Source organism: Fonsecaea multimorphosa (genome assembly GCF_000836435.1).
Source record: "Fonsecaea multimorphosa CBS 102226 unplaced genomic scaffold supercont1.45, whole genome shotgun sequence".
NCBI classification, from domain to species: Eukaryota; Fungi; Ascomycota; class Eurotiomycetes; order Chaetothyriales; family Herpotrichiellaceae; genus Fonsecaea; species Fonsecaea multimorphosa.
In genome coordinates, this window is record NW_015971679.1 from 1 (window position 1) to 21508 (window position 21508).

General features: G+C 52.3%; 6 protein-coding genes across 6 annotated transcripts; 1 reads left to right on the forward strand and 5 right to left on the reverse strand.

The window, feature by feature from the left end:
- Positions 1-995: 995 nt before the first annotated feature.
- On the reverse strand, positions 996-2609 carry Z520_11919 (uncharacterized protein; the record flags this gene model as incomplete). Its single annotated transcript, XM_016782406.1, has 1 exon — positions 996-2609. One exon carries the CDS (start codon positions 2607-2609, stop codon positions 996-998), a length of 1614 nt encoding a protein of 537 aa, XP_016626434.1.
- A 2702-nt stretch (positions 2610-5311) lies between these two features.
- Positions 5312-6595, reverse strand: Z520_11920 (uncharacterized protein; the record flags this gene model as incomplete). The annotated part of the gene is made up of 2 exons (XM_016782407.1): positions 5312-6282; positions 6376-6595. The coding sequence occupies 2 exons, from the start codon at positions 6593-6595 to the stop codon at positions 5312-5314; spliced, it is 1191 nt and encodes a 396-aa protein (XP_016626435.1).
- A 452-nt stretch (positions 6596-7047) lies between these two features.
- On the reverse strand, positions 7048-11950 carry Z520_11921 (uncharacterized protein; the record flags this gene model as incomplete). The annotated part of the gene is made up of 6 exons (XM_016782408.1): positions 7048-7251; positions 7321-7626; positions 7731-8592; positions 8682-10936; positions 10990-11761; positions 11817-11950. 6 exons carry the CDS (start codon positions 11948-11950, stop codon positions 7048-7050), a joined length of 4533 nt encoding a protein of 1510 aa, XP_016626436.1.
- Positions 11951-12732: 782 nt separating this feature from the next.
- Z520_11922 (uncharacterized protein) lies at positions 12733-15156 on the reverse strand (the record flags this gene model as incomplete). Its single annotated transcript, XM_016782409.1, has 3 exons — positions 12733-14166; positions 14232-14418; positions 14471-15156. 3 exons carry the CDS (start codon positions 15154-15156, stop codon positions 12733-12735), a joined length of 2307 nt encoding a protein of 768 aa, XP_016626437.1.
- An 877-nt stretch (positions 15157-16033) lies between these two features.
- On the forward strand, positions 16034-16909 carry Z520_11923 (uncharacterized protein; the record flags this gene model as incomplete). The annotated part of the gene is made up of 1 exon (XM_016782410.1): positions 16034-16909. One exon carries the CDS (start codon positions 16034-16036, stop codon positions 16907-16909), a length of 876 nt encoding a protein of 291 aa, XP_016626438.1.
- Positions 16910-17297: 388 nt separating this feature from the next.
- Z520_11924 (uncharacterized protein) lies at positions 17298-21116 on the reverse strand (the record flags this gene model as incomplete). The annotated part of the gene is made up of 5 exons (XM_016782411.1): positions 17298-17698; positions 17818-18124; positions 18174-20947; positions 21000-21044; positions 21098-21116. 5 exons carry the CDS (start codon positions 21114-21116, stop codon positions 17298-17300), a joined length of 3546 nt encoding a protein of 1181 aa, XP_016626439.1.
- Between the last annotated feature and the right edge of the window lie 392 nt (positions 21117-21508).

The window sequence follows — 21508 nt, forward strand, 5'->3', positions numbered from 1 at the left end:
TACATCCCATAGGTCTGAAGATGGAGATGCCAGACAACGATCTATCTCAAGCACCAGGCGCAAATGGGAAAAAAAAAAAAAAAAAAAAAAAAAAAAAAAAAAAAAACTCACTATTGTTCGCTTATACATACATAAGTGACGATTGAGAAAGGAGGGGGAGGGGGGGGAGGGACAAGAAGATGATCTTAGTAGGTAACACAGGTATGAAAGGCAGTTTTAGATCTACTACAAGAGATAGATTAAAGGAAACATTCCATCGTTATTCTTTCGTTCTCTGCGGAACGGAAACAGAGTCGGGAAGAAGAAGTATATAATAGCATGTACTAAAACTGCCAAGTGGGTAGGTAGGCAGGCAGACAGGCAAACAGACAGGCGAGCAGTGCATTGCAAGAGACTCTCGATTCTTTGCCGTGCTATACAGCCCGTCCATCGCTCGGTCTGGCGGCGCATGGCCTCCCACCGTCAATCCGTCAATCCATCAATCAATCCACCCATCAGTCCATCGATCCATCAATCAATCAATCAATCAGTCCATCCATCCATTCTTCACCATGCTACCATACTTGCGCTCAGCCGTTCCACAGCCAACAGTCTGCTAGAAAAAGTAGGGAAAAAAAAGCCCGCTATCACTGGACAGGAGTCTCTTGCGAAGCATCTCTGCTTCCCATCGAGCACTCCCAGCGCACTGGCTCATGGTGCTATCAAACAGGAGTACCCGGCCTGGACAGGACAGTTCGAGGACTCTCAAAACAAGGCAGAAGTCAAAAAAGGACTAATCGATGGAAAACCGATCATTAAAGAATATTCCTAGTGCTCCAATCGAGGTTCAGGTGCTTTTTCCATCAAGGTGTGATCGAGTGTAAAGTAATATTCATGCCAATCAATCTCGGAGTAATAAAGTCATCAAGGTCGTGATGAAAGGAGTGGCTGAGTCTACCAAGAGAGCTCAAATGATGTGGTAAAAAGGGGCACCGCCCTCATTGCGCCTTTCCGCTTCACATGACAACACTCTTGCGTTTCTCAGCGCTATTGAGAACCATCAAGGGAGTGTTGCGTCTGGCCGGCTCAACCTCGACAATAGGACCTCCCACAGAGTTGCCCTCATCGCTACTCAAGCTCTTAGCACTGATCGCTCCAACGCTGTCAACAGAAGACCGTTCACGAGACTTCTCCTTGATCTCAGACCCAATCACCCCGCTTGCAGCAGCCCGGAGACTACCAAGGCTCGGCTTGCTCGAGAGACTGCTACTTCCAGCCAGAACCGAGTCATCAGACGAGACTGAAAAGTTGAACTCGTTCTCGCTGCCAGGTGTTCCGGCCCCAGACCCGGGTTGACGGCCGCCATCGCTGCGGCGCTCACGGCCCGCACGAACAAGATCATGAACAGCTCTACGACGCTGTCGAGTGGCAAAGTTCTTGCTACCCTCATGCTTGGAGGTAGGCTTTTCTTCCAGCTCTTGCAGAAGCGGCGGGCCCTTGGGTTGTCTGACAGGATGTTCTCCGGCTCTTCCGTGCCCGGGTCCAAAAGTGGCCGTCATTGGAGTCTGAGGGAACCCAGCCGGTCTGGCTGCAGAACCCTTTGTCCAATCGCCAGCAGTCTTGAGATTGGCAGACGACATGTTCTTCCGGTGACCCCGTCGGAACGCGTTGGCAGATGGAGGGGGAAGAGGCTCAACCTCCTGCGGCGGAGATGGGGTGGACTTCGGAGGTGTCTTTGAACGAGCCTCGGTCAGGGGAAAAGATGGCTCAGGATACTGGCGCTGGTAGGCTGGCGTTGCAGGAGGAGGCGAGACAGAATTGTTCTGACGGACAGGAGAGACTTCCTTCTGCTGCTGCTGGTGATAAGAATTGTCGACCAGATAACTTGACTGGCCAGTCATCGGATTGTAGACAGTGAAGACTCCTGGGCTACCAGGGACTGGGTGAACCACGGGTTGCAAGCCCTGCTGGAATTGTTGATTGTACAGACCCATTGGAGAGCTGATGGGGGACTGGTACGGCTGCTGACCAATATTGTTCACGAAGCCGGTGTTCAAGTTGAGTCCAGATAGCTGATGCGCCGCAGCAGTGACATTCAACAACTGCTGTTGAAGAGCTCGTTGCTGTTGAGCAAGGTAATTGTTGGTGGCTACCAGTTCATCGTACAAATTCTGATCCATGTTCTCCGCTCCGTCAACGAAGTCAAGGGACGGAGGGGCAAGTACATGCTCCGGAAGCGAGTAAGGTTGTTGCAGGTTGCTTTGCAAAGCGTTCCTGCCTCCCGGAAAGTACATGCCAGTAGCTGTCTGCGGCACCTGGTTGGCGTACGCCGCAGAGGCGTACTTGCTACCTTCCAGTCCCATGCCATGGTTGGCAGGAGGGACCGTAGCAGATTTGGGAGCTGTACGTAGACCTGCCAGAAGATGACCCCGGCTAGTGCGGGGCGTAGAAATGGTGTTCGCCTGCTGTGTTTCGTCGATGGTCGAGATCTTGGAGGGAGGTGCGACGCTGAGACGCTTGATATGGGAGCCTTTCCCTCGAGAAGCAAAACCAGGGCCAGAAACGCCGATAGAGTTGTTGAAAGGAGACTGGTAAGTCATTTGAGCAACACCGCCAGCGTCGATGCTCATTGTACTCTAGAATATACAAAGGATCGTATACTGTGTAAGTTGACGAGACTGAAACTGTGTATAGATGGGACAAGCCGAAGTGTCCGAGCTGGAGAACAAAAAGTTGAGCAACAAAAAATAGTCCGTGCGCTGCCGATGCGAGAATTGAATGTGAGGAAGGAGCGTGAGTTTCCCTTTTGGTGTATTAAGACAATTAAGACAAGTCGTGACTAGGTAAAGACGAGTTCGTGATCGAGTTGGTTCGAGGGAACCGTAGTAGGAGAGAAGGCGTAGGGCGTGACCAGAAAGGAAATGCCTGCCTGTATCTGTCAGTACGAATAGTCCGTAGAGGAGAGGGCCAATGAACGAACCAAATGTTCAGCCAGCTGTTGGCAGAAACCCTGAAACCGTGGAGGTACCAATGTGCTGATGGTCGCAAGACCAGAAGGGAGCCAGATGATGGATTGTACAAAGCTGTCTTGAATCTTGTGGTAACCAGGTAAGGAAGATTTTTAGAACAATGAAGGTGGTTCGGCAATCAGATCGAGGTGTAATAGTGTAGGATATTGCACGGCAATGATCGAGCGATTGAAAGCTGTTTGGGGGGTGTGTGTGTGTATGGACGATTATCAGGTATGTTGCAAGTCACTCTCCACGACTGAGGGAGTTTTCGAAAGGGCCGTATGGGGGTATATCGGTTGAGATGGAAAGGATCGAGCGGGTCGTATTTGGGGACCTGGATGTTGGGCGCAGTGAGGGCGAGGAGGGTTTGAAGAAGCGATTAGAGCGAAAACGGTAGAGGTCGAAAGGAAAGGCGAGCGATGCGAGACCGAGAGTGCGAGGTGTAGCCACAGTCGATGCCGGAGTCGACAGGGTAAGGTTGAAGGGAACGGAATAGGGAGGCAATAAAGGTCAGGAAGAGTAAAGGGTGGTGAAGAGTGACAGCAAAGGACGGTGAGGGAGGGAAGAAAAAGAGAAGATCGAGGTCAAACGATGATAGAGTGGTGTGAATGGATGGATGGATGGGAAAAGAACCCAAGCCTGGGAGAGGGAAACGCAGGGGAGGAGGAGGAAGGGGAGCAGTTTGGAAAAGACCAAAGACCAGCAAAGGGAGGAGAAGAGGGAGGAAAAAGCCGAGCGAAGGGGAGCAAGGGAAAAAGGCTTTCAGTCTGACAACCGGTGATGCGGCAGTCCAAAGAGGCTCCTGAGGCTCCAAGCACCCAAATCGGACCTGGGATGCTCTGATGCTCGCGTCCATCTCATGTCAGACCGCTCCAGGCACTGGCTGGGGGCATCTGACGCACCCACTTACTGCCCAGGTGCCCATCAGGGGAGCGGCACCAGCCAACGGGAACCCGCGGCGAACGGTCAAGGGGGTTTTGCTGGGCCCCTAGCGATTGGCTTGCGGGGGGTTTTTCGGGTGCCACCAGTGCTGGTGGGCGCTGTTGGGCTTGGCAGACTATCGGGAACAGGCGCCACCCAGGCCACTCAGGGTTTCCAGAGCGCTTGACGCTTGTGACTTTCTGGTTAAAAGGGGTCACCAGGGCTGCTTAGTCTGCGTCCTTCGACTGTGCTGTCACCCATCACCCGAAGATCGAGGACTCTTCTCACCCAAACATTGTTCTGGCCTTGACACTCACTGTCCATCCGTCTGCATCATGGTCTTTTCTTTTTTCACCGCGGGGGGGCGAATTCTGCTCCTCTCCCCAGCATACTCGCAGCAATCCCATTGCTCGTGCTTGCTGCTATTAATACGCCACCGCTATCGTTCCAAGTCTATTTGCTGATCTGCTTACGAGCAAATAGTCCACTAAGGCAGAGCTAGTCCCGGATCCCACGAGGGTTTTATAGGCTGTGGTGCTCCTGTGGGCGCTCTCCAAACCACTGTTTCAACCTCCTCCGAATTGGTCGGCTCGCGTTTCGGGTGGAGATGCAGGTAGGTTAACCCTTTCCCAATGCGTTATACGATGAGTATCTAGGTACATACAATTATGTAAGGGACAAGGGGCCGAGCAAAGCCATCCCAAGACAGCTGGACATAGCTGTTGAGCTCAGCACCGACGACCACGCTCTTCATATTCCCCTATTAGAAAAAACCACGTTTAGAAACACTCCCGACTTCTCTGAAACCTACACAGCTGAGTCGGCTATCTCGCGCCCATCTCGACGGTCGATCGCGTCCGTCTCAAATTTGCCTCGTGGCAAGCGAAGCCTAGGCGGAGATTGCTTGTTTATCAAAAATCTCCATATCCAGCCCGCTCTAGCTAGCTACCTGGGCGACCCAAAATTGTGTTCCAGTCATACCTACTCGTCCTCGACAGACGCGCTACCTCTTCAGCCAGCTCGGCCACATGGCAGCCCTAATCTTGGCTCACTCGGCCTTGATGAGAACAACGATGCTGGGCCCGGTAAGGCTGTTTAGCCTGAACAGACTCCTCGTTTTCTTTCACAATAGATAGATGGACTGGAGATGAGGTTTTTGATTTTGGCCGCTACGGGTTCTCTCTACATGACGATGACAGCACCGCAATGTATCGAACTACTCCCAAGCCATCTGTTGGTTCCAATATTGTACAAGTCGAGCCTCGTGCCAATGATGTACAATACCCTTTTTTTCTTTCCCATGTTCTTCTGGTAAATGACTCCACCATGCTTGTATGCAAGAGCCAAAGACGACCAATCTTTCCGTCATGTACATTAGGTCTCTCTCCTCCTTTCTATCCTCACTTTTCTGGATGTTCCGCCTCGTTGCCGATAGCATCATGCGCCGCCTTGGGCACAATGCTAGCTTCCGGAATGTATGTCTCCTCCGTGGCGGCGGATGAAGACTTCTTTGGCTCTCTCGTCACCCCGGACTTCTGGCCCTCTGTGATATTTTCCCGCTCGGGCGACATCGTAGAAGAATGGGACGGGTCGTCGCTCACTTTCACCTTTGACTCCGAGGCGGGCGGGTTGTCGCTTTGGAGGTGTGCTGCTTTCTCGGATGTTGTGGCCTCGCTCTTTTCGTCGGCATGCGGCTCGGATTTTCCCTGTGGTGAAGTTTGCGGCGGCGGCGGCGGCGGTGATTGCTCATGCGGTTGAGGAGAGGTCGTCGCCTTGTTCGTTCGTGCGGGCCTAGGCGCTGGATCCGGCTCCTCAAGTAACCTGCGTTGCGTCGCGGCGGCCCCTTGTTCTTGTTGCTTCTTCCTCTCGGCGATCTCGTTGACCAACTCCTGCTTCTCCGCCTCCAGCCCAGCGTCCAACTCTTCATCGTCCTCCAGTTCGCCCTTGTAGACTTCCGGGTACCTCTGGAAACACTGCTGCATATTCTGGAACTTGTCTATACAGTCCATGCCCTTGGGCTCTTCCTTTGAATACACGAAACACGAAAACGCTTCACGGAATTCCGGCCCGCAGGGCCCATGCGCCATGCCGCCTAGACAGGGGCAGTCCCAGTTGATCTCTCCTGTCTCGGGATTGAAGGCCCCTTCGCCGGCTGCCTCTTCTTCTAGCCCCTCGGCAGTGCCGGTGGTGAGAGGCCCGTGGTCTGCAACGATAGTTGTCGAGGCATTTTCGGAGGATATCGAGTCGGCGGCGGAATGCAGGACCGAGGCGTTTTTCTCGGCTTCCCTGGCGTGGCGTGAGGTGAGGGCTTCCAAGGTCGAATGGTCCCTCTGTTCGTCGTCAAGTGCGTCGAGGTTAGGATTTAATAGATCTGCAACCAACGCGCAACCGCAGATCAGCATCCAATCCCAGGAAAAGACATGACCCATCGACAAGCGACCAGAACGGTCGGAGCACGACTTACTATGTTGTGGCTGCTCCGCAAAGACCGGGCTCGTGTTATAATAGTAGATGCCCGCAATGGCAATACCCCATCTCAACGCCGAGCCCTTCCAACTCCGTCGCGCATTCGCTGGCGATGTGCTGGCGAACCGCTTCCCGATCGAACTTCTGGCTGCGGGAGCATGGGAAAGGGAAGAGCGAGCTACGGAGCGCAGACTGGACGGAGCGGCGGTGCGGAACATGGCTGAAGAGGGAGGGGGATTTGGCTTCTCAATGGGCAATCTCTGTTCGTTTCAGAAACACAATAGAGAGGGGAACATATCAAGGAGAAAAGAAAGGGCAAGCGTGTGAATGCATGTAAACGATTGAATGTAGGCCAACACTGTTCGACAAGTGCTAAAACCCTGGGCCCTCAGGTCGTGATGCAATGGCCAGCTAATTAATAATTATTATTTGGAGCTCGAAGATTTCATATTCGGATTGCATTTAGGGCCTACTAAGCTCCACCGTACCAAGGGGAGGGCCGCGTAGGGTGGAGCAAACATGCGACCGACGTCTACCCCCTTCACTCAGCCTTGCTGGGGAACCAAGCCTTCTCTCAGATTGCTGTGCCCCCAGCCTGTCAACTTCGCATCTGACGCACATCGCATTGACCAATTCAAGTGGCAGAAAATTGGACTCATAGACTCTATAGTCACAGCCTCAGCCCATGAATAGTGACATGGTATTCCTTCTCCGCCTTCAACCTTAGACTGTCCTGAAGATAGAGCGACCACGGATCCAGCAGGAACTGTACTTCCGGCTCCTTCTTAATATCTGCATTGAATACGCGGACGAGGAAGTACACGTCCGTTGGGATGTTGGTATCTGTTGAATCGGGGATGGTATATGTGCGAGCCTGTTTTACAAGAAGCGTTAGAACTGGAATAGCCAAGGGGGCCATTTCCTGGGTGGTCATGTTACTCACCATCTTCCACTGCGCGTTACTGTAGCAAAACTCGGAGCTCAAGTCTCCTTTGGTCGTTCTCACGTCGAGATGATACACGGGAGGACGCTTGATCCATCTCCTCGCTTCGGGGTAACACTCTGCGACATATCGGCTGAACATTCCGCTGGTGTCGGCGAGTGTGAAAGTGGCATACAGCCTGGACTTGCCGTGGCTGTTTCGTTCGCGAATGAAAGGTTTGTGGCGATTTCTTGTCCTGAGATTGCTGGTCCAGTGTAAATTTGGATCATAAGCCGTGTTGAGCATCCGGCGTAGTTCTTCTGAAACCTGCGCAAGCCGAGTCAGTATCAACAGTCACAAAGCCACATTTGTTCGTGCCCTTCTTGGATCATGTAAGACCGGCTTTCAGGGACGCTTGGTGGGTCATATACCTTCTTCTGACCAAGAAACTCTAGATTGTCGTCGGCTTCTCGACGCACATTGTCAGAGAAGACGCTTCTTCGCATCATTCTCGCGGGAACTGCCGCGAAGATCCTCATCTTACTACTCCTGCCACTGCCACCACCGAGCGTCGAGCCAGACATTGTCGACGAGGCTCGGGACGAGACAGATTTGGCGTCGTTGTCGTCATCATCATCATCCTCTTCTATGTAGAGATCGCTGGCGCTGAGGCCACCGAATCCGCCGTCGATCACAAAAGTCTCGCCGGAGTTGCTGAGGCCAGTGGCGCTTCCTACAGAAATGCCTCCCGGGACAGTACCGGTACCAAACATACCGAGAGCGGTGAACATACGTACCAGATCGCCCTTGAGCACGCTCTGTCTACCATTCTGGCGCCCAGGTCTACCGGTGGTCGTCGCCGCACCCCAACCCTGGGATTTTCGCGGGTCGAAGTCGTCGATATCCTCAAAATCTTCCGTTGTGTCATCTTCCAGGTTGAGTGCAGGGACACCATGCTCCTGGAAGCATTTCTGTATGTTCGGAACGTCGTCTTGTAGGGCGACAGTGAGGAGAAAAAGCCCTTTATCTTCGATCCCGCAGAAGCTTGCGATGGCCTCGATCAGTTCCCGAGGAACCTTGGTTGATTCAAAATACCCGTTTTTCAAATAGATTTCGAGGCGGTTGTGTTCGGTCGAGAGAACGACGTTTCCATCCTTCGATCGGCCCGATCTGCTCTCCGAGGCGGCAACTTTCACGGACCACTTTTGAATGACTCTTGTAGTGGCGAATGTTTGCAACGACTTGAGCTTGGCCACCTTTTCGCTCTTGCCGTGTTCCTTTTTTGGTATGAGTCTGCAATCAATATTGGGTTATTGACCGTCTTTCGAAAACAAGAGAGGGATGCCGTTAAACATCCGTTGGATGGGCAAAGCATCACTCACCTGGCTATAAATTCGGCTCTTGACCGCAGATCAGCTTGCCGAGTTGGATCGGGTCGTAACGAACCAACGGTCTCTGCAATGCTCGTGACTGCTCGGGTCAATCGACGTTTATCACCGCCCAGTTTCCGGATCAGGAGCGGGATTTTCAGTACGTCTTCGACCTGGAAGGCGAGCAAAGGCACGATCCCGCAAAAACTCTCCAGCAGATGTGTTCTATCGGCAATGAACCACGCGTCCAAGTTTCTGGCACATCCAAGCATATCCCATTGGTCCTCGTTGCCTGTTTTGTAAACCGGCCATATGCAATGTGTCTCAAGTGAATCGATGGCAGTCGTCGTCTCGTCCTTCTCTAGATGCTTCTCGATTTCGAGAAACAGAGCTTTGATGTAAGACAGCGGGTCGCCAACATTGAGCAATTTGGTCTCACGTACGAGGTCAGCAATGCCAGCATCGGGAAGCAAGAAGAAGTCACGGAAAAGCCGCTGACAAGATGGGTATATGTTCTTCAGCGCAACAAATCGGCGAAGGCATTCTGGACCGCTCCACAAGCAATTCTGCACCTTCACCCAGCGGGGTTCACATCCAACTCTTTTGTTTGGGATGCAAACCAGCGGCTTCTGTGTGAATGAGTACCTCACAACGTCCGGCAGTTCCGAGCAACGGGCTTGGATTTGTTCAAGCATCAAAGCAGCCCGGTCGATAGCTATTGCATCGTTTGCACCGCTCATTGCTTCTAAACATCGGAGGTAGAAGGAAACGTCACCCTCGACACCAAGCCCTAAAATTTTCAACCTCTGCCAACGGGGGTCGAGGGGGTCGTCAACATCAACGAACGGCACCTGACCGTTTGCTTGCTGGACAAGTTCCGGTATAGGCAGGAAGACCTCCCGCAGGGACTTCTTCGTGCCTCCAAGGCATTGCACTTGCGCTTCTTGCAGCGAGTTTCTCAGTCTCTCTCGACACGCCTGTCTCGCTATTCTGGAGTCATCTCGAGCACCGCCAGCGTCATCTTCGAGCCATCGTGAATAATAGCCCCAGTTATCTCTCAGAAGGACTAGAAAGTCTCTAGACTTGAAATTCTGCATGATCAAGGCAAAGTGGCGCGATAGTCCAAAGGAGTGCGGTGATTGCCCATCAGCTTGAGTAAGGCGTGGCAGAATAGAGATTTTGGCAGTATTTTCCAGCCACTCGAGCCAATTCGCTTGATCGTCCTTTACAGCGTCCAAATACTGTGGATGTACGAAGTGGATGTCGTCCCGACCAGAAAAGTATTGGCTCGCTGCAAATGGAGCCTGCCATGGCAAATATGCGCTTTCTGCGCGACAGCGATCGGAACCGTCTGTTGTAGCGAACCAGAGATATCTGACCTCAAAGTCATGGACTCTAGCTCTGAAGAGGTACACTGCCTGAGATATTAGATGATCAACGCTAATGCCTTTTGGGTTGAACAGAGGCTGGGTGTGCACGTGGAGGAGGAAATCGGCTATGGCATCTTGGCCGAAGACTTTGAGCCCGAGCTGAAGAGATAGAGATCGAGATGTAGGGTTGTTGGCAGCATCTTCCCGGACCAGCCGGAACGCGAGACCCTCTGGAGCCGTGCAACTTTCGGCTTCTTGAGGGAGGAAGACGTTCTTCTCTTTGCCCGAAACCCACCGTCCGTCATTGAGAGGAATTATCGGTAGGTTTCGAAGCTTCTCATGATGTTCGGTATCGAAACAGAGCTTCAAAAGGACTTCTGCAAGTCGCGTATGCCATTCGGCGGAATTCATCTTCTGGAACAAGGTTGTGTTCTGTTTGATGTAAAGATCTAAATGTTCCAAGAATATGGCTGCGGTCATCTTTGTCACGCCTAGGGCCTCGAGATTATCGTAAAGGGAGACATCATATTGGTGGCACAGATATGCCAGGTCGTTTCTCGGGGATGAAGTTATTGGGACACCTTGTCTGTCGCAGAAGTCCAAGGGGACATAGGTCAAGGAGGACGGCATCATTAGCTCCTGAGCTCTGGACTTCAACACAGGCTGTCGAGAGAGTGCCTCAATGATTTCTCGTCTGGCTGGTTCGAAAAAATGATATTGAGTCATTTTGAATGGGATGAATCTGGGCCATATATAACACAATTGACCGTGACTGTATGCTCTAGTGACAGCAACGAAGGCCTTGACAAATTGTCCTTGGAGGGCCCTATTCCAAGGAGAGTCTGACAAAACGTCCTCGCGGCTCGCAGAAAGAAGGAAATCTCCCTGGAGGAGAAACTGAAAAGGATTAGTGGGAATTTCACGCTCACTTATGAGAAATGTCCCCATACCTTGAAGCCATAGTCTCGAATCGGAAGAAATGCGTAAACCTTTTGAGATGTCAACGGCCGCTCCGTGACATCTGGGAAGGCAAGCAGGATCTGAGATTCGCGTGCACCAGGACGCTTAGGCTCAAGGGGAAGGTTTCTAGCAAAGTGTGAGCTGACAAGGTACTTCGTGACTTTCCCATCCCGAGTCAATTCAATTGCAGTTTCGCCATGGCTCGTACCGACGGTCTTGCTGAAAGTGGTCTGCCAGGCCCGTTCGTCGTCTTGAATTGTGATCGTTACGTTTCTCAAGCGACGGAGAAACATGAGCATGCGCGAGTCAAACTCTTTCAAATCGGAGACCAGTTGCGTCTCGTCGTATTCCGGAGATAACTGCAAGAGCATAGAGGTCATGGATGGCGTAGAGGGCTCGGGGAATGGCTCCCAGATGGGCGCAATCATCCCCAAGACCTGCCTCTTGTCGAACTTGAAGGCGTAGCAGTTGGACGAGATCCAGACAACGTCAGCAGCTTTGAAGACCGACTTGAAACCGATCCCCTTTTCTCCGACGTATGCAGTAGCGCGGTGTGCGCCAGCTTTGGTACTGCTACCCACCCTGCAGATGGCCTCGACATTTTTCTCACTGAAGCCTTTCTCATTACAGTCGATCCTCAGACGTCGATTCTGGTACGTTAGAGAAATGCTAGGTTCGGCGGTGTCATACTCGTTATCGTCGGCATTCTGTATGAGCTCGAGGAGGAAATGCGTGGACTTCTGGTACAGCTCATCTGCGAGGCTGGGGTATGGTCAGAGAGGAGACTCAGGGCAGGGGATAAGGAAGAACTGTTCACGTGTGAAGGGCATTCTGGAGGTTCTCGACATTTCGACTCTTTACACTGGTGTCGTCCAGTCCGGCTTCTTTCCTAATGGTTTCAATATGGCGTTGAGCCTTCTGGACAGCCTGATCTCTGTTCAGCTGTACCATCTTGGAAGTCCTATGGCATAAAAGAGCTATGCGGCTTCATGACAGGCTGAGGGACAGCCGCAACTTTTTGTAGCTGTTTATGGTACCGAGCCACTGACATCCCACGAAGTGACTTGACTCAGGCAAAGCGAGGCAGATTGCAAGTTAGGCATGCCCGACCCTCGCCAAGTGAACGGAAAGGCTGTGCAAGGCAACCCTCTTGTTAGCATCGGAGCAAGTTATTCACTAGCACCCGATACACCTAGACCGGTCATGAAAGGAACAGCGAGAAGAGGGCAAGATGTCTCTTCGAAAGGCGCGGTTGCCTGGAGCCTGCCATGTACTTTAGGTAAGGCTCCCGGTACCGGCGAAGCCCGAGAGAGACTGCGAAATCCAATCCTTTGGGAGTATCGGCAGTGACATCGTGGGGGCGTGTGGAGCCCAGTCAAATGTCTAGCGGACAAAAACATGGTTACAGCAGCGCGCGTGGGATTGATTGAGCAGATGTGAGAAGATGAGAGTGCTACAAGAGCGGACAAGTGCGCGAAGAAGTGAGGCTGAATCTCAAAGTCAGGGTGGGATAGAGGCGGTTCCAGTTGATAGCGATGCTGCTTTATTGTCCATGCTTGTGACGTCCAATCTGTGACCAATGGCCTGTATTGGCGACTGTGCCAAAAGCAAACCCTCCTAAAAGCGGCACGTGCCCCTGATCTCAATGTTTGAGTTATCTCAACTAACAGGGAGTTGTTGAACGGCTTGTTTGTATACACAATAAGAAACGCATACGGAGTACATCTCGAAGTTCAAGCCGGCACGTCCAAGTCACCCTGCCACCCGCCCGAATCCTTGTAAGTGCCATCGAAGGCGATACCACGGATCTGAAAATGCACCTTTTTGCCTCCCGGCCAGCTTTGCTTCACCTGCTCGCTGATTGGGAATCCCAAGGCATTGGCAACTCCCAAGTAGTTGTTATTCGCCCAAACCCAGAAGTGCGAAAATTGCTTGGTAGTCCGACTCCAAGGTAGGCTTTCGGGCGCCTTGGGGCCATCCGCGAGGCTCCAAACCAAGCGAGTGTAGCTTCCAGAATCGGTTATTACCTTGTTCACGAGGTTGACTTGCTCAATCTTGCCGTCGGGGTACTCGTGACCTTGCGGCTTGATGGTCAAGCCGATGATATCGACTAGATCCGCCGCGCCGTCCTTTGTTAAACTGAGAAGAGTTTGCGTGGGACCACCCAAGGTTATGCTGATGCCCCGAACAGACGTCCCAGGATTCTTCAAGGGAATCACCTGTTTTAGAGTCTCGTTTTGTCCGGCTTGGGACGGCATCCCTGAAAGATCCCAATGCGCAAGATCATCGCCCACTTTGACAGAAAGCTGAATGGTCAAGCCTGTTGTATCTTTGAGTCTTCGGTAGACGAGAACAATTTCCGGTTTCAGGCTGGCATCAATGTTGAGTTGGTGCAAGTCAATAGACCCGCTCACTTTAGAATCGCCCTTGATGCCTTTGTTCTGGATTTCGACCACACGGAGTGTGCATTTCGATGACATTGCAACTTGCAAATATCCGGTCGATCCATCAGCGTTGGTGAGACTGAGTGCCTGCTTACGACGCCCAGGTATGGGCAGTACAGATTGCTGACCAAGTTGGTAACTGTACTGTTGCCCGGGCAGGTCGACGACAGGCTCTGTATAATCGGTGTGGAAGAAGTTCTTTGTGCCAGCAGGGTATTCCCGTGCTGATTTGATGATGGGCCAGTCCTTGAAGTCCACAGGTTCTGGTGGGTGCCGCCAAAGGTGCTGAACGATGCTGGTTTCACACGCACAATCATATTCGGCCCCTTGCCACTCGCTCTGCTTGGCTTTGTAAGAGTCATGCTTTTGCTTCCACTCGGCGGCAGGCATGCGGCCTTTGGCTGTGGGTTCGATGTACCCTGTCAAATTCGGTTCGCCTTCCCACATGAAGCGATCAACAGAGGTTCCTGGCATGAAATGCTCATAAGCCCAGCCATGTGCGAAGATTCCCACTCCAGCGCCACGGGGCATGTGGGAAGGATCGCTGGCGGCTTTTTTCCTCGCCAAATCCAATTTATCAGCGATGAGGCGGACAAAACGGCCGGTGGCTGTACCACCATGTCCAGTTCCCCTGCCGTTTTCGAGCTCGCCACTGTTTTCGAACCCCACCGTGTCGCGGTTGCTCGGATCGTCACCCGTTCGACTGTCATCTGTTTGTCCCCACTGAGAGAGAAACGGTCAGTGCTATATGACTCGACATTGGTTGTGTCTCGCAAAAGGTGGCTTACACAATCAATACCGTGGTACACAGTCTCCAGTTCCGCCCCTGCGTTCTTGATCGTGTTGTCTAGCTTCTTGTTCGCATAAAAGTAGTTTGTCAAGATCGAGCCTGCTGCTTGACGATATGGATTGTTGAAATTGTTCAACTCGTTCATTGAGCCATATTCACTGTTTAGTTTAGTCAATGCATCGTACCTGTTTATTGTCAGTGAATAATGCAGGACTCCAAACGGCAAGCTGCAGTTACCAAATCACTTTACCATGTGCAACCTTTTCATTCATCCTGGTCGTCAGCTGCGCGACCCAGTCCTTGAGCATGGCTTCACTAAACTCGGACCATGCAGGAAGCTTGATTTTGTTGCCGTATTTATCGCGTTGAGTTATGTCTGCGCCTTCCACAATCCTGCTCTCGAAATTCAGAAGCCACCCGTCGAAGCCATAGACTCTCGCCATTTCGGCTAGGATGTCTGGGAGTATATAGTTCATCCCAATGGGCTTCGTCGAGTCTTTGTCGAATATCCTTTTAGGTTCCTCCTTGCTGTCGGGCTCGATGATGAAAGTACCGAGGACCTGCGCCCCATTTCTGTGTCCAGCATTGATCCAGGCCGGTGGAGGGATAGTAGCCCGTCGATGCGAGAAGTAATTGAAGACCTCAACATGCTGCCAGTATTCCATGACATAATCCTTCCGGGCCTGGGTCCCACCCTGGGAAGTTTCATAAGGGAGGTAATTGCCCCTGTAATCATGCATGACGAGGACCTTGCATTTGGTCGAATCACCGCTGCCCGGCCGCTCGTAGAGAGGTGTATTCGCGATTTGCAAGACGTCTGCGTCGGCCTCCTTCCAAGCGTAGATGTCAGCAAGCCTATGAAAGAACGCGAAGCCGTTGAAGAGACGGTCGTGGTCATCCTTTTTCTCGGCTTCGGATTTCATCGTGTTAAGACAGATGTCACGGTAGAGTCTGAAGAATAAGTTGGCAGCATCTCAAAGTGTTCATTCTGCTCGCTTTCTCTTCACATATATATAAACCTGTGCAATCCATGAGGCGCTGAACGACGAGCTGAACGCTGCAAGAGAGTTGCAGAATCATGGCCATACAGCCAGCCACGCACCGGGAAAGACCTGCATAGAGACGTGCACATTGGTGCTGCAGCGCGGCCGACCATATACTTTCAGCTTTGAGATTTGTGACGTTCTAGGGCTGGGCCTGAGAGTGCATTAAACAATACGCTTAAGCGGGTTCGGCATGATGACCCTGCATGAATTTTCAGCTTCGAGGTTCGAGACCTTCGCTAACGCAGATGCTTTGCCTGAGGGGGGACCGAATCGAGCATGATCCCCTCCGCCCTGGTCCAGACCACAACCTTCGATGCTGCATCGGCTTACTGTAGTCTGTTTTCGGTCATTTCGAATGCCATCGGGGGAGATGAGTGTTGCGATTCATGGGCTCTATGCGTCATGCTCTCGACCGAATGGGCTTAGATGGTCCCAGAACGACCAGCTCCCCGAGACTATGCACCAGGTGGTCCGATACAATTGAGGCTTATCTGCTCGGGTTAGTCTCAAGGTCGGTATACATGAGATGAGAGGCATCCACTGAGCGCAGGCGTTGATGTTGACGCGTCTCGAGGAGGTACCTACCTAGTAGGTACGCGAGGTTGGATCTGAACTCGGGGTTGTCAGGCCCCTCGTACCAGATCTCGGGATATGTGTTTTTCCGGTTTTCCCGAATGTCCGATTCCGCTTGCGCCAAGTAATATCCGGATAAATCATGGCATCATCCTCGTAGACAAAAATACTGCCTGGCGAGATGTCGCGATTACTCACCATCGTGGCCCTGCGGACGTTCGGCAGGGGGAAGCACTCGGCAAGAATGGTGACAGACTGGCACCCTTGCGGCCTTCTGAACAACAAGCCTACACAGCGTTATGCAATTATCATCCTCAACCAGCCAGTCAACAAAAACGCCTTGAATGCCGTTATCGGGTCAGCCTCGTTGCTCGTGTGCGCCGACGGTGGCGCCAACAGGCTGTACAACTACGACAAAGCGGCACGGAACGGCATGTCAAAGTTAAAGCGCCGCGTTCCGGATGCTATCGTGGGCGATCTTGATTCCCTGACAGAGTCCGTCGGTGAGCATTATCGCTCTTTAGGGTCCCAAGTGATCAAGGACCCAGATCAGTACTCTACGGACTTCACCAAGTGTCTTAAATGGATTCGCGACTGGGCAGTATCGAAGCTCGAACGTGGCGCATCAGGTCACGGCGAAGAGCCTCAGCCCATTATGGACGTCGTTGTACTAGGGGGGCTTGGAGGTCGGGTAGACCAAGGCTTCTCGCAAGTCCACCACCTTTTCATGGCGGAGAACCATCCGGAGCTTTTGAAGGGCCGCATTTATTTATTGTCAGAACAGAGTTTGTCATTTGTTCTAGCTGATGGCCGCAATCTCATCCACCTCGAACCGGGTTATTTTGCCGAGAATGTGGGAATCCTCCCAGTTCTTGGGCGCACTTTCCTTACCACAAAGGGTCTTGAGTGGGACGTTGAACAGTGGCCCACCGAGTTTGGTGGCCAAGTGAGTACCAGTAACCATATCCGGTCCTCCGAAATCGACATTGCCTTCGAGGGTCCGAGACCATTGTTCACTCTTGAGCTGGACAACCGTCTCACGGCTACTGGCGAATGAGGCTTGAGCCTCGGTTAGTGACCGGTCGTCTTGCAACAAGCCTGCTGATGGTGGGAGCCAAATCGTCGTCGCGGGTAGTTGCTCTGTGTATTTGGCGGATCGACTGATGGCCCCAATACAAGGACGGCTGTCAGGTTCGCGGCCAGACGTTTTTGAATGACAGGCCTTGCTTCTCTGCGTGCGGATCGAGGCCTCGAGCGGCTTGGACTCTTTCATGCTCGGGCGCATGTGGTGCAACCTTGAAACCACCTGGTGAGGGGCGGCTCTGCTACAACCATCACCAGGGCGGAGAGACGGAATTGGTTCGCGGAGTACACGAAGCAGAGTCGGGTGCTGGGTGATAAGCCAAGCGGCAGTATCTCACGTCCTATTGAGGCCAAATGGCCGATCAGCCTGGCTTCTTCGAGGTAATGGGGGAGTGACTGTGCGGTGATCGAGGGCTGCTGGTCGCCTCTCTCTCGCACGTTGCCGACGTGAGATGTAATTTCTTGGAGCCGTACCAGTCCACATCGCTCAAATTGAGTCTTCTTGCTCGGGGCGCGTGGCGTCCCGACCTCTCAGCACGACTGAGGGAAGGATTGTAGTGATCGGGTCCTAATTTGAGACCTTTAGTATTGGGGTTCTTCTCCAAGGGCGGTTGAACAATAGGGCCACAAAGAAATCCGTTGGGAATACCATCGTGTTGGTCATCTTCGCGCAGATCATAATTCAAGACTAGGTTCTTGATGCGCTGCTGCTCCTCCCTTTCGGCGGCTTGCTGCGATTTCATCGAAACGGCAAAGCTCGAGTCTGATGGTAATGCAATCGTCTTTGTCTAAAAAGATGTTAGTAATCCGTTCCATCTAGGCCTTACCTAGAGTACTAGTCAAAAGATGGTTGGTGGGGTAGACTTGCTTGTTGTCGGTTACCCTTCTTCGTCATCAACGAAAACGCCATCGTATTGGCTTCAGCTTGGGGAGCAGGACTGGGTTCATCCTCATTCGGCTCGACCGGCGCTCGTTGGATCTTACGAATGGGTAATGGTACGTCGAAGTGAGTCTTGCGCTCGAATTTGCGGGAGTCCAAGCTTTCAGCCATCATCTTCTCAAACGCTCGGTCAAACTCAGCCTCGGCCTCCGGGTCCAGGTGTTCCTCTTGACGCAGGACCACAATCTGTTCTTCTTCGTCGGAGTCAACGTCTTCTTTCTCTTCACCCGTGTCTTCTTCTGGGCCAGCCTCCTCAAAGTCAGCAGACGATCTCGAGTCAAGCCGCCAAAGTGCTTACCTCGGCTTCTTCATCTGATGAGTGCGCAATCTCAGCTTCAAGTTCAGCATCGCCCTCGCCAAGTGCATCTTCGGAGCCGGAGTCCTCCACGTCCTCCGGCTGCTCCGCACTTTTGTCCGCCCCCTGCTGTCTGTAATTCGCGCTTACAGCTTCAGCAAATAGTTTAGCCGCCTCTCCAATCTCGGTAACCACCTTCCAGTTAGGACGGACAAGAGAATAGGTGTCCTGCACCAGAAATTCAATTTCCATCGGCAGTGGATCCTTTGTAGCCATGTAGTATTGAAAAAAAGTCAGGAAGAAGTCGAGCTTTTTGCGAGAGCTACCTCTGTCGAAACAGATTCCACAAGTGTCAAGGAGAGTGCATATCAATCGGATGCGGAAGAATTCGTCAGGAGGATCAAATGGTGTGAAGTTTCCAGGTTGGGGTGTTCCGCCTTCATGACCAAATGTCACGATCCGATACAATGTGTCGAACACCACGGTTGAGTCGATCATCTTGTAGTTGTAGAGCTCTCCCAGGTATTTGACTTCAGCCACCCTCCGCTGATTGAACTTGAAGTCGTTCTGCTCCAAACCCAGAGTAATTTGTTCCAAGATATTGTCTATGATACCAATAGCAAATTCTTGATGATACCGCAAAAGTGCCTGAAGGAGAACAGCCAGGAGATGGATGTTGCTGAACTTGACTTTTCCCGGCTTGCTGAAAATCTTCTCCAGCATCTGGACAACTTCTTTCTCTTCCCAATGGAGCTTTCGGATGGTCTTGAGAACCTTCATGTAGTTTCGTTTGGTCATGTCCACATATACCAATTGCCGGACGAAGAGTTCCGTCGGCGTACGTTCTTTTTGTTGGATCGCAGACCGCTGAGGAGGGTCAACATAGTACAAAGCATTCTCGATCAACATTCGCTCTTGAGCCCCCATGTGCTGCGCGGACTTCTTGCGGTTCAGCGTCTCGAGGAAAGACGCCATCCGGGGAGAGGTCTCAGGATTGCGTAGAAGATAACGACCGCAGTTTTCGAGCAGATGGGCGATGATTTCGATGTTCATCCTCGAAAAATCGTCCAAACTGACTTTGAAGCAATGGAAAATGACGTGCTCTGGAACGATCCCAAACTTGGTGAGTTCAGCCAGGTAACGTATGTTAGCCATGCGAATTTGCCCCAGAAAATCTTTGGATTTCCGCCTCTGGAGGCTGCGAAATTCGTCATCTAGATGCGAGATCAACCCCTGTACGACATCAGGCATGTACTGCCCAAGAGTGGCGGCAAGTCGTGCATACAAAGGGAGCAGATCGATTCGACCCTTGGGAACTTCCTGAATCGCCTTGACCAGGCGATTCCGGGAGGCTTTGGAGTTGAGGAAGCAGAAGTCCAAAGCGACCTGATCGACCATATCCTTGGTTTGCAATTCTGGGAGACGCAGGAGAATAGCATCGACTTGAGCGCCAACCGTCTTGTTCGTGATGGCAGTGGACTGGTCGTCGTTCTCCAGAGGCTTGCTCGTCCCACCTTCAACGGCTGCGGTGGAAGCTTCACCATGATCGTCTGGTTCAAGCCTCTTTTTGGAATCCTCCAGGAGGATGCCCGGGACTCGGCCCTTGAGATCAATCAAGTTCTCATAGAAGCGACGTTCCTCTTCATCCTCCCAGATGCCAGCGCCTTCTCCTGAGCCCTTGAGATAGTCGCCTGTCTTGATCATCCCGACGCTCCCTGATGCGGCGGTCTCTGCACTGCCTTTCTCCTCGAGATCTGGCATTTCTTGTCCAAGGACATCGCAAAGGACTTGGGCATTTGCAACCAATTTCTCTAGAGCCTTAGACTGCTTCTCGAAATTTGCTTGCCTGTCTTCGAAGATTTCTCCGCTTTTGACATAAGCCTCGGCGTTGCGGCGGCTTTGGTTGTTGAGAGATCTCTGGTCTCGGACGACGTGGGCTTTGACGGCAGTCAAGTATCGTTCTAAAATGTTGATGAATCTCTGCCGGATGGGCTGGGGGATGATGGGCGCGTCTTCCTCGGGTGAATCGGTGGAGCTATCGCCATCTTTTACGTGCTCGACAACGTGACCGTCTGCATCGACTGTTTTCCGGCCTTCTTCAGCGGGTAATTTGAGTCCCAAAACATCCCAAGCGAAATTCTTGACAAAAAGAACGGCCAGACTGAGATTAGCGTGCTCCGGGTCATGGCCCAACAAGTCCTTGAGGACTTCCAGAGGAAAAGGCTCATGCTCAACGTGAGCGTCGGGTCGAATGCCATTTGTGCTCGGCTTCGCCTTGGACTCGAGTTGTGAAGCGGCGTCCTTGCCTCGCGATGTACCTTCGTCTGGCCGATCCGCATCGTCCAGACTTCGAAGAACACCACACAACCAGAATTCGGTGACGACGCGAAGGAGAACGCGGTGTCGAACTAGGCGTTCCTTCTCTTCACGTTCACGCACCTCCTGACTCCACAACTTCACCTGAGCCTTGTCAGGAGTCGTCAATCCCTTGCCCAGAAGCCATGCCAGCTGCTTAGTAAACTCTTGGGGTCCAAATCTTTGGTGTAATGCACTGACAACCTCGACACCCGTGGCAATCTCACTCGCGGTCTTGAGTCTGCCCAACCCTTCAGCCGTCGCCGTTGTGATCTCGGAGAGGTATTTTTGCAGGGACAAGGTGCGAATCTCCGACAAAAAGGTGTCTTGTGCGGCGGCCGATAACCCGGTTCGGAGTCGTTTAATAAACGCGGTGTTTTTCTTCAGTGAGGAATCGAGTGAATTTGCAACTTCATAGACGTCTGCGCCATGTCAGCTAGAGACGATCCCATGGCGCCGAGAGACGATGCGTACCCTTTGCGCCTGCCCAGACGCGCAAATTTAGGTCACGTAGTTCTCCTGATGTCAAACTGTTAGTGTATTGTATCCCAACCGTGGCGGAGTGAATCTACTCTTGCGCTTGCGGTCCATGACGGCCCGCGGTTTTGTAAAGAGGATCCTGACGCTCGCATGACGACAGGATAAGGTGCAGAGAAGCTGCAGGAATCCTGCGTGGGAGATCGAACGGCAGATGTCACTACGCGTTCGTCACTGTAGGGTTGCGCACCAGATGAGTGAAGGGTGAATGAATCACTTTCCAGGGATATTGAGTTGGAGGGGCACTCGGACAGTATTATGTTTTCCCACAAGCCTGACACCCTGGTATCGGGCTTCGCTAGAGCCCGCCCCGATGATGGGTGCCAAGAGCCCCTACGATTCTACGAACCAGCCAGCAGCGTCCCTAGAATGTGAAAGTACGAGCGTGTGCGAGGTACCTACCCAGGTACATGGACATGTACCTAAAACAAGCTGGAGCAGCCTTG